The following is a 14,150-nucleotide window of genomic DNA, read 5'->3' on the forward strand; positions in this document are numbered from 1 at the left end:
GCAGTGGTCGGTAACCACTGCGCAGCTAGCCAGAAACCGTCCTTCCTCCATCGACTTCGAACCGAGACAGGAGAAGTCAATCTCCACAATACTTCGTACAGCGATCAAACCAGCGTCAACTGGATCGCTTGTATGTATTGTACAGTGCAACTTGAGAGTCAGAGTCCCTCGCTGTAGTGGAAAGGAATGAGTCGGATTTGGCCAGGACCCGAGCCCTCTCAAACGAATTTCGAGTACATAAAAATCAATGATAGACAGTATGTATATACTGCACCTAAGTATAGTTAGGTACATAGATAGACCGCGATTGATTGAAACCATCCGCGAATGATAACCAGACTACTAGTATGACGTATAGCAAGGCTTTGGGAACCGTCGTTGGGAGAACTTGAATTCCTGGCACTCGGTCTAGTCCTACTTTCAAACACGCACCTTGAATTCATGGATAAGAGAATACTTACCAAAGGTAACTAACTAGGTAGTACATGTTACGGATATGTCAGCACACAAATATACACACATCTAGCCAGTGTTTCCGTAGAAGATCGAGAAATCTATCATCACACAGCCGGCGCGTCAGCTAGCCAGCCATCCAATATTAGTATACAGAGCAGAGTCATTCGTTGTCTCAGACATCATCAAATTTTCTCCAACTTGCTTTCCCTACTCGCCACAACAACTCCCTTTGATGGTTGCCGTTCTATCCCGAACGCTTCTTGTTCTTCTTCTTCTTCTCGTCGTCGTCATCGACTTCTTCTTTAGCAAGCAGATCAGCCTCCGCCTGCTTCCTTTCGCGCTCAGGCGCGTATGCCTTCAGAATTCTCCGGCTTTCGGCCTTATGCGCCTCAAGTTTTTGGGCCTGAAGCCTCTCCTTTTCGTTCACTCTGGCTGCCGCTGCCTTCGCCCGGTTCATCTCCACCGTCTCGTCAAGTGCATTATAAACCTGAGACTGGTCGCCTAGGAACACAGCTTCCTCACTCTGCGCCCGCCGTTCCCATGATTTGCTCCTCTCTTCTTCTTTCCACTTTCTCAGGAAGACCTGTCTCTGCCTTGCCATTCGATTGAACGTGAATCCTCTCAACAATGATCGAGGTAAAGGCCCCATTTTGTCGACTTTGGCGGCCAATTTGACGTCCAGTGGTGCTCCTGTGTCCTCAGCCCGGTAGAGCGACCTCCTGGTATAAGGTCCCGCTGGAGCATTAACTCGTTCAAGACGTTGAGGTGGTCCGCGGTTGATCTCCCGAATCAGTTTATATTTCCCAGTGCGGCCATAGTTCGCCTGACACCTGATTGCTTCCATTTGGTCCTCTCGCATGCTCTTCGCAGAGAGTGCTATACTCTCTAGTGGGTGGCTTGTCGGATTATAAAGAGATCTGCCCCAGTTTGTGCGATCGCCTATAGTTGGTACTTTTCGTGCAGGAGCCTTCAGAGACGGACGACCAAACCGCATATGGCTCATGAGTCTTGGATGTTTGACATCTGAACGCATTGTGTGAACGACAGCCATGAGTTTTTCTTCTTCGTTCTTAATCCTCTCACTCCTCTCCACTGAGCTCTCAAATCGATGTTTGTGGTCCAGGTAGATATATGATCTATTGATCTGGCCTTCGTATCGCTCACCCTGTGCCACAGTTTGAGCCGAGGTATTAATAAGACTATCCTCGCTTGGGGGGGGTTTGATAGGCTTGGCTGCTACATCCGAGTCTTCGAAACTCTCAATCTGGGCAACCACTGTTAGATCTTTATCAGTACCTCGAGCTGAATGGTCTTCTTCCCAACCAATAAAATCACTAGAGGATATACCGTTAATGTCGTTATTTAGTTCAGATGAGAATCCCCCGAGGTCTTCGTTAAGACTCAAGATTTTCTCGACAGGAACATGGTCTATGGGGGATTGGCTTTCTAATACGCCAGAGCGATCGGCTTTGAATTGATGTCCGAAGTGCCGGAGACTATCCCCTCTGATTATTTTGGTATTACGCAGAAGTATGCCTTGGACCCGATCAGGGACGTGAGGGATTTTTCGTATGAAATGGAACGTGCCTGGAGCCACTTGTGAAAGGGCAATGAGAGGTGCAGTATCGCCTTTTCCTAGTTCAGCTAAACGTTGAGATTGTTGTAGAATCCTGGCGAGATGAACGCAGGTAAGGTATGTGGGCAAGAGCAGGTCTGGTCTCCTTTTCTCAACGTCTTTCCTCTTTTCTAAACCAGAGGCGGAGACAAAGGTGTGACGTTCCGAAGCATCTGTAGCTTTCCACTTTCCACGGGCAAGCACACTCCAAGGGGGGGTGTTTGGCAGCAATTTTTCTTCAAATAGCCGAAAAGCCAAAGTGGTGTGCTCCAAATTTGGAGAATATAACAGTATCTGGATGTAGAAGTTCAGATTTTTGCTTGTCAACGCGAATCCCATAGTTTGAAGCCGCTCAACCGTTTCAACAGCCTTATCAAATAGCTTTTGCTCAGCCATTGCACTGAGATATCTTGTGATAGCCGCCGATAAAATAAACCGACGAGGGAATATTATCTTAGACTCCCAAACGTTAGGGGATGAATTGTGAAGCAACCATGGCTCAGCGAAGGAGGGGATTGACATTGTTTCAGGCTCAGGAAGAATGGTGGTGGGATTGACGGCGAGTTGACTGGCCGTAGTAGTAGGCGACTCCGCTGCGAGATTGGGAGACTTCGTCCCCGAAAGGGTTGAAACATCAATTGACTGGCCAAACTTGACACCAAGTCTGAGGATCTGCGTCCATGTGTCCTCTAAGATGTTCCATGCCTTCTGGCTTTTCAAGATTGCCAATCGAGCCGTCAAAAGCGTGATTGACTTGTCGCTGCGGGGGTTAAGGCCGAGAAAAGCCGACTGTGCGAGGGACGAAAAGCGATTGAGAAGATATCCAGCCTGTTTGAATCTTCCTTTGAGGACCAGAAGCTTGATGAGGTCTTCAACGAATACAGATGGAAATGCGTCAACATTTCTACGCCGACCAATGCCTCGTTGCGGTTCGTTGGTAGCGCGATCTGCGACAGATATTTCGGCTAGGGTTTCAGCAACGTAGTCCGACACATCTGCAACGGAAGGACCGCGAGCTTCGAGAGATATCTGGCCTTTCAGGCGCAGCATTGCCAACCTCGCCGTTGGGCCGACATCCGGAAATCTTTGAAGCATTTCATGATATATAACTTGGCCCATATCTCGGTTTCCTTCCAACAAAAATCCTTGGAGAACGATAGCGTATTGAAAGCGGCTAGCCACTAGCCGTTTCTTGATATCCAGATGCCTGAGAATTCGGGCGGCTTCTCCTGTTTTGCCAACGATAACGAGAGCTGTCATAAATGCGGCGTAAGTCATGGCATCAGGTACCACACCGAGTTCCTTCATCTGATCTTGGATTCGCAGGAGCTTTTCCGGTTCAGCGCGGAAGGCATAGTATCTCAGTATGTGGTTCCACATTTTGATGGGTGATCCTCCCAACATTGCTCCAGTGGATGCCACAGCAAACTGGAGGGCGGCGTCAGGATCGTCGTTGAGGCAATGAGAGTGTACAACTCCAGCGGTCATTTCGTACGAGACATTGATATTGTACTGTTGGGCAAGTTGAACCACCCTCATGACTTCGTTGATGTCGCCGGAGGAAGAGGGTATGGACATGAGGGTGCCAAAGGTGTGAGCATCAGGAACGACTCCTTGGGTCACCATTGATTGGAACAGTTGCAATGCGCACTCAGGTTGGTCCGCCCTTACAAAAGCATAAAGCAAGATGTTCCAACAGTGAGTGTTTCGTTCAACACCCAATGATTCCATAAGGCCAAATATGGATTTGGCGCCTTCAGGGTCTGCTACACGAGCATAGGCGTAGATCAGCGGGGAGTAGAACTTGGGGTGCTTGGGTTGACCGTGGACACGGGACAGCTCAAGGAAGACGCTCTGGGTGCCGTTTATGTCACCTTGCTTGGAGAGAGCGTGAAGAACGGCGTGGTAAGCCTGTTGATCGGCGACTCCATGGTGAGTTGCAAATTCTTGGAGCAGATAAGTCAATGTCCTTCTCGAGGCTTGCTCCTGGGTGTGGATGGAAATGAGAGAGCCGATGAGGGCCGGGTTTGGAGTAAACGACGGGTGCAAGAAGCGTAAATGACGATAGATCAACATGGCAATGGGGCCTTTGTCAATTCTGGTGACAGATTTGAGTAGTGTCTTTATGGCATTTTCGTGGGATTTGGATGAGGGCAAACATGTCTCCAAGATTTCTAGCAAGGCCTTGGGTGTTATGTCACTCATCAGAGAGCCACTTGAAAAGAGAAGTCGTTGGAGATCGAAGGAGAGGGAACGGAGAAGGCCATGGATGCTGGATGTGGTGGGCGTAGGGGCTTTGAGAATTTTGCCAAGTTCGAGGATTGCTAAGGGCAGCTTTTGCTGTAGATGCGGGCGACTGGTAATTTCCGCGAGAAGTTTTCCGTGAGCCGGGTCAGCTTGAAAAGAATGCTGAAAAACGTGGACGGCGAGCATCCATAGCTGGTTTGAGAGGCTGTAAAGTAACAGCAAGGGACTACAGTCGCGGTTGAGAGCACGAGTTGTGGCCTCGGCATTAATCTGTCTGGCGTGCTGATGCTTGTTGGACTTGATAGCAGCCTGAACCGCACAAAGATAGTCATTCTGGGAGCGTTGGTCGAAGGGGATCAGGACGTAGGCATTGAGAGCGGAAGTAAGCAATTGCCTTGAAGAAGCGCGGGAAAGAAGGCGCAAGACTCGGGCTGCATAGTCAGCTTGATTGGAGACCTGAATAAACCAAGACTGTATCCTCTGCAAGTCAATATCCGTAGGCTGGTTCTGTGGGTGGTTGTAGTATTCCAGATTAGTTTCCAAGGCCTGGGTTGCATGATGGACGAAATCCGGCGGGTGGTTTGGTGGTTCCGCCTCTTGCCCGGGTTGTCTCAAGGCAACATGGTGTATATAGAATTTTGACAGCCTTGTGCTTGTGCTTGTATTAGGTGTACGGAGGGCACTGCGGCACAGCAGGGTCGAAAGGCCATCAGGGCCCAAGAGGGATGGCGGAGAGGAGAGCTTGTTGGTATCGGAGGGCCACCAAGGGGGGAGATTGACAAGGAGCTGGTCGGCGGCATTTCTCCAGAAGCCCGGCCCCAGGGCTCGAGTGGACCGGATGGGGATTGGTGAATCAAATCGTCGGAGGAAAAGCTGGGAAGCTGGTTCAAGGCATGAGGAAGTCCGCTCTAGCATGCCACGAAAATGGAACAAGAGTTGGTGTCGTCAGACCGATGGAATATACGGTGGATGGTGCACCGAGGGCATGAGAAGCGATGAGGGAAGGACGGAGAACGTGTGTTGTAGTAGTACGGGAAAAGATTAAACCTGGTATAGGACGACAGGACGAAGTGCTCGTGGGTGGAAGGCGAATCGTGATATCATGTGATGTACAGGAAGGCTGGTAAACCTATGGGAAATTCTGCGGAAGGAAGAACGAGCGGTGGAGGAGGAGGAGGGGATCCACATGCAACTGGCAATTGCCCTCCGCACACAATGAAATTCAACGGCAAGTGCAAGTGCAAGCGTATCTCGTTACCACATACTCGATCTCGCTCCTGCCACTATTTCTATTAAATGCCCCTCCAGTGCCTTCACCACCTCTCCTCCCTCCCCGACGTCGTCGACACAACACGACAATGAACATCACCCACTCCATCGTCTCCGAGCGAGACCGCGCTCTCCTCGCTGGCGACTACTCCTCCTACCACTCCCAGGCCACTCGAAGGATCCACAGCCTCCGCAGGCGCCTTGGTGCGTCAAATCGTGGCAGGAAATACAATCCCAAAGGCCCCGTCACTCCTGAAAATGTAGTCCGAAATGCAGAGTACCTCTTCCCAGCTCATATTTCTCCCTTCATCTTCTAACCCTCCTACCTTAGATGGATTCAACTGCTGCTCGCCAGTGCCGAGCGCGCCTGGGCCGACGCAATGGCTATGAAGTCTGCCCAGTCCCAGGAATCCACCCAGAAGCCGATGCCTGCCTCTACAAAACGTCAGATAGCCTCCAGACTGAAAAGGGCTGTGCAGTACGCTCAAAATCTGGTCGATGTCCTCAACCATGAATCCGCTGGTAGCATCGCCCAATCCCAAGACACCTTGGAAGCCATTGCATATCTCTCCATGTTGAAGGGTACTCTTGACTTCGAGAAGGCCAGATGGCAGTCCTGCATCCACAATTACTCTCTCCCACACATTATCTACACAGCTCTGTCCAAGGCCGCCAAGTCGGAAGCGTACAAGGATTTGCTCTCCGGCATCGTCGACCCCAGCATTCGATATGCCGCATATCAGCTCCAGGTTGCGAGAACAAAGCCTATTGACGAGATCGCCATTGAGAGCTTCCCCGAGTCTCAGGCAACGCTTCGAAAAGACATCCAAGCACTCGATCCCCTGGCTTTTCAGTCTGCCACCAACGCTGCTCCAACCAAAGACGGTCCCCAGAATATCCCTACTACAATATCATGGCGCACCAGGACCGTCAAACTTGAACATGCCAACATCTCTCAAGCATTGGGCCAGTCTAAAGATTGCGAACATCACCTTCTTGCTAAATATGCCGGCTTTCAAAAGGGCGACTGTAGTGCCCAGGACTTTGCCACTTCCTATGAGGATGTCATTACCGCGAACCAGGACGCTGCAGATGCTACCAAAACCGCCATCGACGAACTTACCGCCGAGGGTGTCGATCCCGGCGATAGCCGTATTCAATCCCTTCAGATCACCCGAACCGCTGTCAATTATGCTGTCATCGAATGGCGTATTGGCCGGAACAGAATTCTCACAGGTTCACATGACGGTCTGGACTTTGAGCCTGAGCAACCAAAACGACCGTCGAAGCCACGCAAGGATGGAAAGCCTCAGAACATCAGAGAGGAGAGCGCTGGCCGCATCCTCTCGCGGCTCCGTGAGCGTGTTGCTCTGTACGACCTGATCCTCCAGAGCCTTGACGCCGTGAAGGAACTGCCGGGTGTAATTGCAGATGCGGTCTTTCTTGAAGAACTTCAGGCAAAACAAGCTTACTTCCGCGCCCTCAAATGCCTTGCCGTTGGCCGCTCACAGGCTGTCAATGGGAAAATTCCCAACGCACTGGCTCTGTACACCCGTGCTTTCGACCTAGCTCAAACAGCCTCCGCGACGCTATCTTCCCAATCCTCATCATCCAGTGACAGCGTGTCGCCGCCTAGACTTGATCTTTCTCCAGAACAGCTGCAAGCCACTGTGGATACTTTGGGTCAACTAGTCACGCAGTATCGCGCACTGGCAGATTTGAAGGCTCTAACCTCCTCTACAAAGGCTAATACTCAGCTTGAAACCAACACCATCAAACCTTCTCCTCTGATCGAACGTCTCAACCGCAACGAGTACATTGAGAACGTTGACTTGAGCAACCTTGTCAATTATCCACCCAAATTACGGCCTGTACCTGTCAAGCCACTCTTTTTTGACCTTGCCTGGAACTATATTGAGTATCCTGGGCAGAAACGTGAGGAGTTTACAGGCCGCGTGCAAGACTCAGAACCAGTACGGAAACAGCCAGCTACATCAGGAAGAACGGAGGAGACAGAGGAGCAAAAGCCGGCTAAGAGGGGTTGGTTCGGGTTTGGCAGGTGAATGAGAGAAGTGCCGAGCACAAGCCGTCATTTCTCTGAAGGTGCAAACGGATATGAGCAGTGTCGCAAGTATATGAATGAAACTAGGATGATGGCAGTACTCATGGCCGTGACCATGAGACTCTACCTGCACAGGCCATAGTGACAGCCATTTGTCCCGGATGGCGATCAAAAGCGAGAGTAGATGCCACAACAATCAAAGTTGTTGTGCAGAGCATACCGTCACTCAAATCGCTTCTGGCTAGGGCATAATAAAATCTAACAGAGCACCTCCTCCATTGCTTTGCCATTGTCCTTTTCTTCCCACTCCAGCCAGACATCTCGCTCGTTTTATGATGATGCAACGCCTGAGCACGGGACGGATCCCCAATAAATCTGTGTCTTGTCATCCAGGAAGCATCATAAGCATACGAGGTGAGGGTGCCAACATGGCTGTGTCATGTCATGGTCATGTGATGTCTACAAGGCACTCCCAGTGCGACATTGGCAAGGTAAGATCAAGATCAAGGTCAAGGTCAAGATCAAGAGTCAAGAGTCAAGAGTTAAGATTCAAGATTCAAGATTCAAGATCTCGGCCCGGGTCCACACTACCTACGTAAAGGGACGTTTGACGTTTCTATTTGGTTGGACATGGAAGGAGATACTCTCTTCCATGAAAATAAAAGCAAACTAGAACTCACGAGATTGGCCAGTAAGCCGCTTGCCCTGGAACGCGGGAAGCGGGCGGCATCAAAGCAAAGCCAAGGGTTGTGTCAAACACGATCAAAAAGTATCTCGGACACAGACATACGTAAAGATGTACAGTAAATATGTACGTACAGGCATTGCATTGCATTGCAGAGTCAACAATTGAATTGCACACAGTGCCAATTGGTCGGAAGTATAGTACTTGACATAACATTTCAAAACAAAACCGCAAAACCAATTGATGTCGTGCATTCGAGAGTAAATTTGAGTGTCCCACCCGATAATGTTAAGTCCCTTCATCCCAGATGCATTCAGCAGCACCTTGTCATTTTTACCATTTCAGCCATTTCAGCCATTTGTAGGCTATCTCGTTCGTATTTCGCAAAGAATCCAGTTCTCAATCAAAATGTAAATCAAGGTCGAGCTTTGCGATTGAAACCAAGCAACTGACCTCGTGACTCGCTTCCCTGCATTAGCCCTGGCATTCAGTTCAACAGGTTGGAGTTAGCCGCCGTCAAGACTGAGTCCGCCAACCAATCATGTAAGATTGCACGATATCTTGCTCTCGTGTTCTCATGTCCTGCATGATACTACGCGAGAAAACCCATCACCGACCGAACACGTGTGCAAACCCGAAACAGATGGGATCGTGCCATTTTTGAAGCAACGTCTCGCAGTGTGTTTGTGTTTGCTATCTATCAAACCCAGGCCAAGCGGTCGAGAACCATGAATAATTGATTGAGTGGTGATTGATAAATGCTTGATGATGTGGTGTGACGATCTCCTCCAGATCGAGTAGGTCTACGCGACCACCTCGAATCTCTTCATGAGAACGCTTTGACAGTGTGCCACCAAATTGGTTCGTGGATGGACTTTTCAACTCAGGGATTGGTTCCAAAGACCATTGTTCTCCTTCGCCAATAAACATGGGGATCGGATTCATCTGGAAATTGCTCTGTGAAATCATGATGCGCAACCTCACGAAATGCGGATATAGGTCGCTGAGTTGGTGCAACATCACTTCTGGTTGAATTGCATAGAGTCTGCTTAGCGATGCATTCACCGTCTGTTGCGAGAGATGGAGTGGTCGAGTCGTGCTTCGATATTGGGTCCATGTCGGGCACCTCCAGATGCAAGGACTTCTTTTCCGACCGTTCAATATCAGCTCTGGCAGCCAGGAATCCACTCGTATAATGCGAAGATGTGAGGAGGGTGTTAGCGGCAAGCGGGTTCTCAAACGCGATGTCTTGTATTGACTTTTCTGACACTGTGGCATGAAGAAAGTTTAGACCCGGCTTTTCAAGAAATGGAGATTCCACAAATAGTGCATGTGAAACGTTGTTTTCGGAGTCGAGGACAGGCTGTTGCGATCTGATAGATCTTATGACAAGACAGATGAAGAAGAAAAGGCAGATGCCTGATAGAGAGAGCAGATAGACTGTGTATGAAGTAAAAAAGGAGCAATGATCCATCTTTATTCCAGCAGGAGACATGTTAGAAGATCGGATGATTTATCGAAACAGGAACGGGATGGGTAAAAGAAGATCAGCATGGATTTACGATGCTGAAAACGGGGAATGAGAAATAAGTCTAGGTCGCCCTTGGCCCTACCTATATTATGGCTGACGCATGATGACAATTATACCCTGTTGTGCGTCGCTGGAACTCAGTAGGACAGGGAAGGGGCATCGTGGCAGGAATACGAAGCAACGGGCGAGATACATTGGAAGATTGGGTTCGGAGATGATGAGACTGGGTGAGATCTGGATGGGGTGAGCCTTGTGGTCGCATGGAGTCAAATTGGCGCCGTTCTCGCTAAACACGGAAGCGAAGATGCCTTTGGTATGGCTGGCTGGCGTCGGAGAGTAAAGTTGTAGGCGTAGGGCCAGCAGGGCCGCGAGGGAGGCCAGAGGGAAAGTAAAGAGAAGTTAGGCGCTCCGTGCCAGTGTTGCAGATAAGGGGGGTCATCTGGACGATGAGACTGAGCTTGGAACAGTCTCAGCTGGGGATGCGTGTATGAACTGGTGGAATTGACCGAAATAGGTGTCTGGTGAGGAGGAATTAACGGATATGCTCAGCTTGATCTGATAAACGCCATTCCGCGAGGGTCGCAGGGTCCATGCATGACTGATGCGGTTGACCTGCAGCCGAGAACCGAAGGGAAGGGGGATTTGGGAGAGAAGTCGGGAGAGTTCAGCTGCAATGGACACGCCACAGCGGAGTCAAAATATAAGACCAGGCGAAACCCCATCAGGGAAACCTTGAATTCAATGTCTCGCACGGTTGGGAAGACCAGGCCATGGGAGACTACCGACTAGCTGGTATCCTTCCCGTGTTTGATGTTGAGGTCAGAGGTCAGAGACTCAGAGGTCGTATCTGGGGGCAGGGACCACGTGGCCGGCGCAGTCGATGCGAGATGCGAGATGCGAGATGAGGATGCGAGATGAGGATCGATGGAATTTTCCATGGTGTCACTGTTGGCAAGGAGTGAGACTTTGACACTCTTGACACGTTGAGGTTCTAGTGGTGAGTGGTAAGTAGCAGTTAGTAGTGAGTAGTGAGTGGGCAAGTGGGATGTGGGCTGCACTGAAGAATCCAGATACGAGGGAGGAGTGATCACTAAGTTACGATGTCACGAGGTTACGAGGGTACGAGGGTACGAGGGTACCAGGTGCCCTTTGGTTGGGACTTCGCGAACTCCGTCTGTATGTATTAATACTGACCTTGTCGCAGAATATTACGAATGACACCAATCAAGCCCCCAGGCCCCCGTACTCTTTAGCTAGAGACAAGGCGCACCCAACAGACACCCCCGGGGGACCCGAAAGACGCGCAAAAGGGACAGAAGGCAAACTCCAGATGATGTAAAGTCAAATCCCCCATCGCTGGGCCACACACTCTGTGGCTTGGCACAAAGACTCCCTCCCAAATCTATTTTTTTTTTCGAGGAGAACGGGGTATGTAGTCATTCACGGATCGGCTGGTTTCCATATTAGATCTGATTCTCGCTTAAGCCTTGCTCGATTGATTACTGTCGGCGCCTGTCGCTCGTCACGTTGTGCCACTCAACTCCGGTGGATCGACACCGTCTTTTCCTCATCAGAACATCATTCAGCTCATATGAGTCGACGCTTGAGACTAAACATCCAATGACATCCCCCGCCATTCCAACGCCTGACCCCATCTATATCCTAATCAATGGCCCGCGAAACCCTTGCGCAATATCCCCAATTATCGATCCTGGACATGCCAAATACATGTGTGCCGCCTCTGGATGACAACCTCCGAAGTGGGAAGTGTTGTTGCAGGAACGAAACAATGTCCAGGCCGGGAACTCCTAGCCAGCTGCTGTCTCGACTTTGTCCTCTACCGCCGCCTGTCTGTCGGCGCCACTGTTCCGTTCCGTTACAGCTTGGACCAACTTCTTCAGCACCTCCGGGGCGTCTTCCTTCTCCATCATCACCTCAACAATATTCAGGCCCTTCCCTTGTTGAAGTTGGGGATCTGCTAGGATCTCTTGTAGCTGACCCCAGTTTGCAGCCCGCAGGGTCAACACTGGATACGCAGGGTCGTCTTTGGGTGCTCCAAAGTAACTAGGTGCTTCCAGGTACCTCCATGGTTGGACATCGTTGTACCCTGCCTTCATCCCATGGATCCATCGCTCAATCGTATATCCGTCATTGTTGAGAATAAATATCGTAATGTCGAGTCGGTTTCGGATGATGTCACTGAACGCCTGAGCTGTCATCTGCAAGCTACCATCTCCCTCGAAGAGGATTGTGCGGCCTTGACTCTGTTTGCCTTCGGCGAGTAGCTCGCGTAATGCTAGTGCTGCTCCTTGCGCTGCACCGAACATGTAGCCGATCGACAACCAGATGGATGAGTTGATGAGGCGCGTGTTCGGAGGCAGAACGAAATCACGGCCACCTATCGATGGAGTTCCCGTTTCCGTCAAAACGATGTCTCCCGAACGGAAAAATGTTGAGATCCGACGCCAGAACGTCAGCTGATCAATGACATCCTCGGGCTGCGTGGGTGGAAGGCTCTTCAATTCTTCAGAGGGAATGCCTAGATCGGGATAGGGGTCGTATTTAGGAAGCTTATTCGTGTCCAGCCGGTCCAGGATCCTGCGAAGTAATGATTTGATGTGCACATTTGTGTACTTCGTTCCTGTGACCTCGACGAAATCACGGTCAAATGTAATGGCTTTGTGCTTGTCAGGAATAGTGCTGAACCCAAATGTATTCACATCGCTGTTCAAAGGCCCCAATCGCAGCACCAAATCCGTGCCGTAGGCCCATGGGTTGTAGATTTGATTTCCTGCCAGACCAGCATACACTCCATGGAAGTTGGGGTATGTCTCGTTGATGATCCCCTTTCCGAACGGTGTTGTTGATGTGGGAAATCCAGTGACCCGGACGAGCTCATCCGCCTCTTCCGTGATCCCAAAGCGGTTGGTAAAGCCGTCAACGATAATGAATGGCTGCTTGGCCGCATAGATCTTTTCGAGAATAAGGTCCACTTCCGTATCCTCGAATCCTTCATCCGTGAAGCGCATGGTCAGATCCAGAGCCTTGTCGAGGTCTGAGGCTGGTACTCTGGCCTTTACCATATTAGTCGGCAACTCAATATACACCGGTCTACTATTCAGAACACACGCCTGAATCACTCTATCGATGGAAGCCGTTGCTGTGGCAAGATCAATGAGGTTGGCCTGAGCCACGGTGACTTTGGCTGCCATCTCTGCAAAATGCCGGAAATTTCCATCCCCGAGTGTGTGATGCAGGTTCACACCACCATCCTGGGCTTGCGTTGGGGGAGTGCCGACGATATGCACCACAGGGGCCATCTCAGCATATGCACCAGCAATAGCATTGATGGCAGACAACTCGCCAACACCACCGGTGGTGACCAAGACAGAAACTCCCCGAATTCGAGCATAGCCGTCTGCGGCATAGCCGGCGTTCAATTCGTTTGCATTTCCGACCCAATGCAGGCCAGCAGGTTCAACATAATCGAGGGCTGTCAAGTTGTAGTCGCCGGGGACACCATGTACTGACCTCACCCCGATCTGGTGCAAGCGACGAAAGAGGAATTCTGTAAGATCAATTTGTCCACTCATCTCGACAAAGACCGGAAGACGACGCTGAGGTGGCAGTTGTGTGGAAAGATTTCCCACCTGAGAGCTATGGCAGTGAAAGAGAAATGGTAGATAGTAAATGATTCAAAGCTCGTCGTCATATACCCGATTGCTTAGCGTGGAAGATGACCCGCTTCCAAACGAACATTACCCTAAATGCCTCGAGCAGTACTTCGTAGAGGGTAAGCAGGAGTGTTACGCGTACAGTAAGACACTACCGTTTAATTCAACTCCAATGACATGGCGGACTATTGCCTCCGGTGAGAAGATGATGTAGTCGAGGTTGCGGATGATGAGGAACAATGAAAAGATTAGCCGGCTAATTGCGGATGCATTCGGTTGTGGGCGGGCTGAGTTAGAGTGGCACCCAGTAGAAACAAACAATGAACGAACCACTCAGACAGAGTTGTTGGTTGAGAGTAATTCCGCTTTCAGAGCGCCATGTAACGAATACGATGTAGGATGCGGAATTATCGCGGTAATGCGGCCGATGATAAGAGCATGAAAAGGGCCTGATGGATGCACAAGGGCTTCTTAAATAGAATATGTAGTTTATCTTGCTGGAGCTTTTCTGAGCCCTGGCTTTCTATGTCTCACCAGCCGACCCATCGATAGAATCCTGCAATACATCATCCTTACTGCAAAATGACTCCTGATTTGGCGCCGATATCTCC

At 50.3% G+C, this 14,150-nt stretch overlaps 3 protein-coding genes across 3 annotated transcripts; 1 reads left to right on the plus strand and 2 right to left on the minus strand.

The window, feature by feature from the left end:
• Positions 1-700: 700 nt before the first annotated feature.
• On the minus strand, positions 701-4,147 carry A1O9_08889 (uncharacterized protein; the record flags this gene model as incomplete). The annotated part of the gene is made up of 1 exon (XM_013402371.1): positions 701-4,147. The coding sequence occupies one exon, from the start codon at positions 4,145-4,147 to the stop codon at positions 701-703; it is 3,447 nt and encodes a 1,148-aa protein (XP_013257825.1).
• A 1,529-nt stretch (positions 4,148-5,676) lies between these two features.
• A1O9_08890 (uncharacterized protein) lies at positions 5,677-7,650 on the plus strand (the record flags this gene model as incomplete). Its single annotated transcript, XM_013402372.1, has 2 exons — positions 5,677-5,864; positions 5,919-7,650. 2 exons carry the CDS (start codon positions 5,677-5,679, stop codon positions 7,648-7,650), a joined length of 1,920 nt encoding a protein of 639 aa, XP_013257826.1.
• A 4,023-nt stretch (positions 7,651-11,673) lies between these two features.
• Positions 11,674-13,458, minus strand: A1O9_08891 (uncharacterized protein; the record flags this gene model as incomplete). The annotated part of the gene is made up of 1 exon (XM_013402373.1): positions 11,674-13,458. One exon carries the CDS (start codon positions 13,456-13,458, stop codon positions 11,674-11,676), a length of 1,785 nt encoding a protein of 594 aa, XP_013257827.1.
• Between the last annotated feature and the right edge of the window lie 692 nt (positions 13,459-14,150).

Source organism: Exophiala aquamarina, assembly GCF_000709125.1.
Source record: "Exophiala aquamarina CBS 119918 chromosome Unknown aczIA-supercont1.8, whole genome shotgun sequence".
In the NCBI taxonomy this organism is placed as follows: Eukaryota; Fungi; Ascomycota; class Eurotiomycetes; order Chaetothyriales; family Herpotrichiellaceae; genus Exophiala; species Exophiala aquamarina.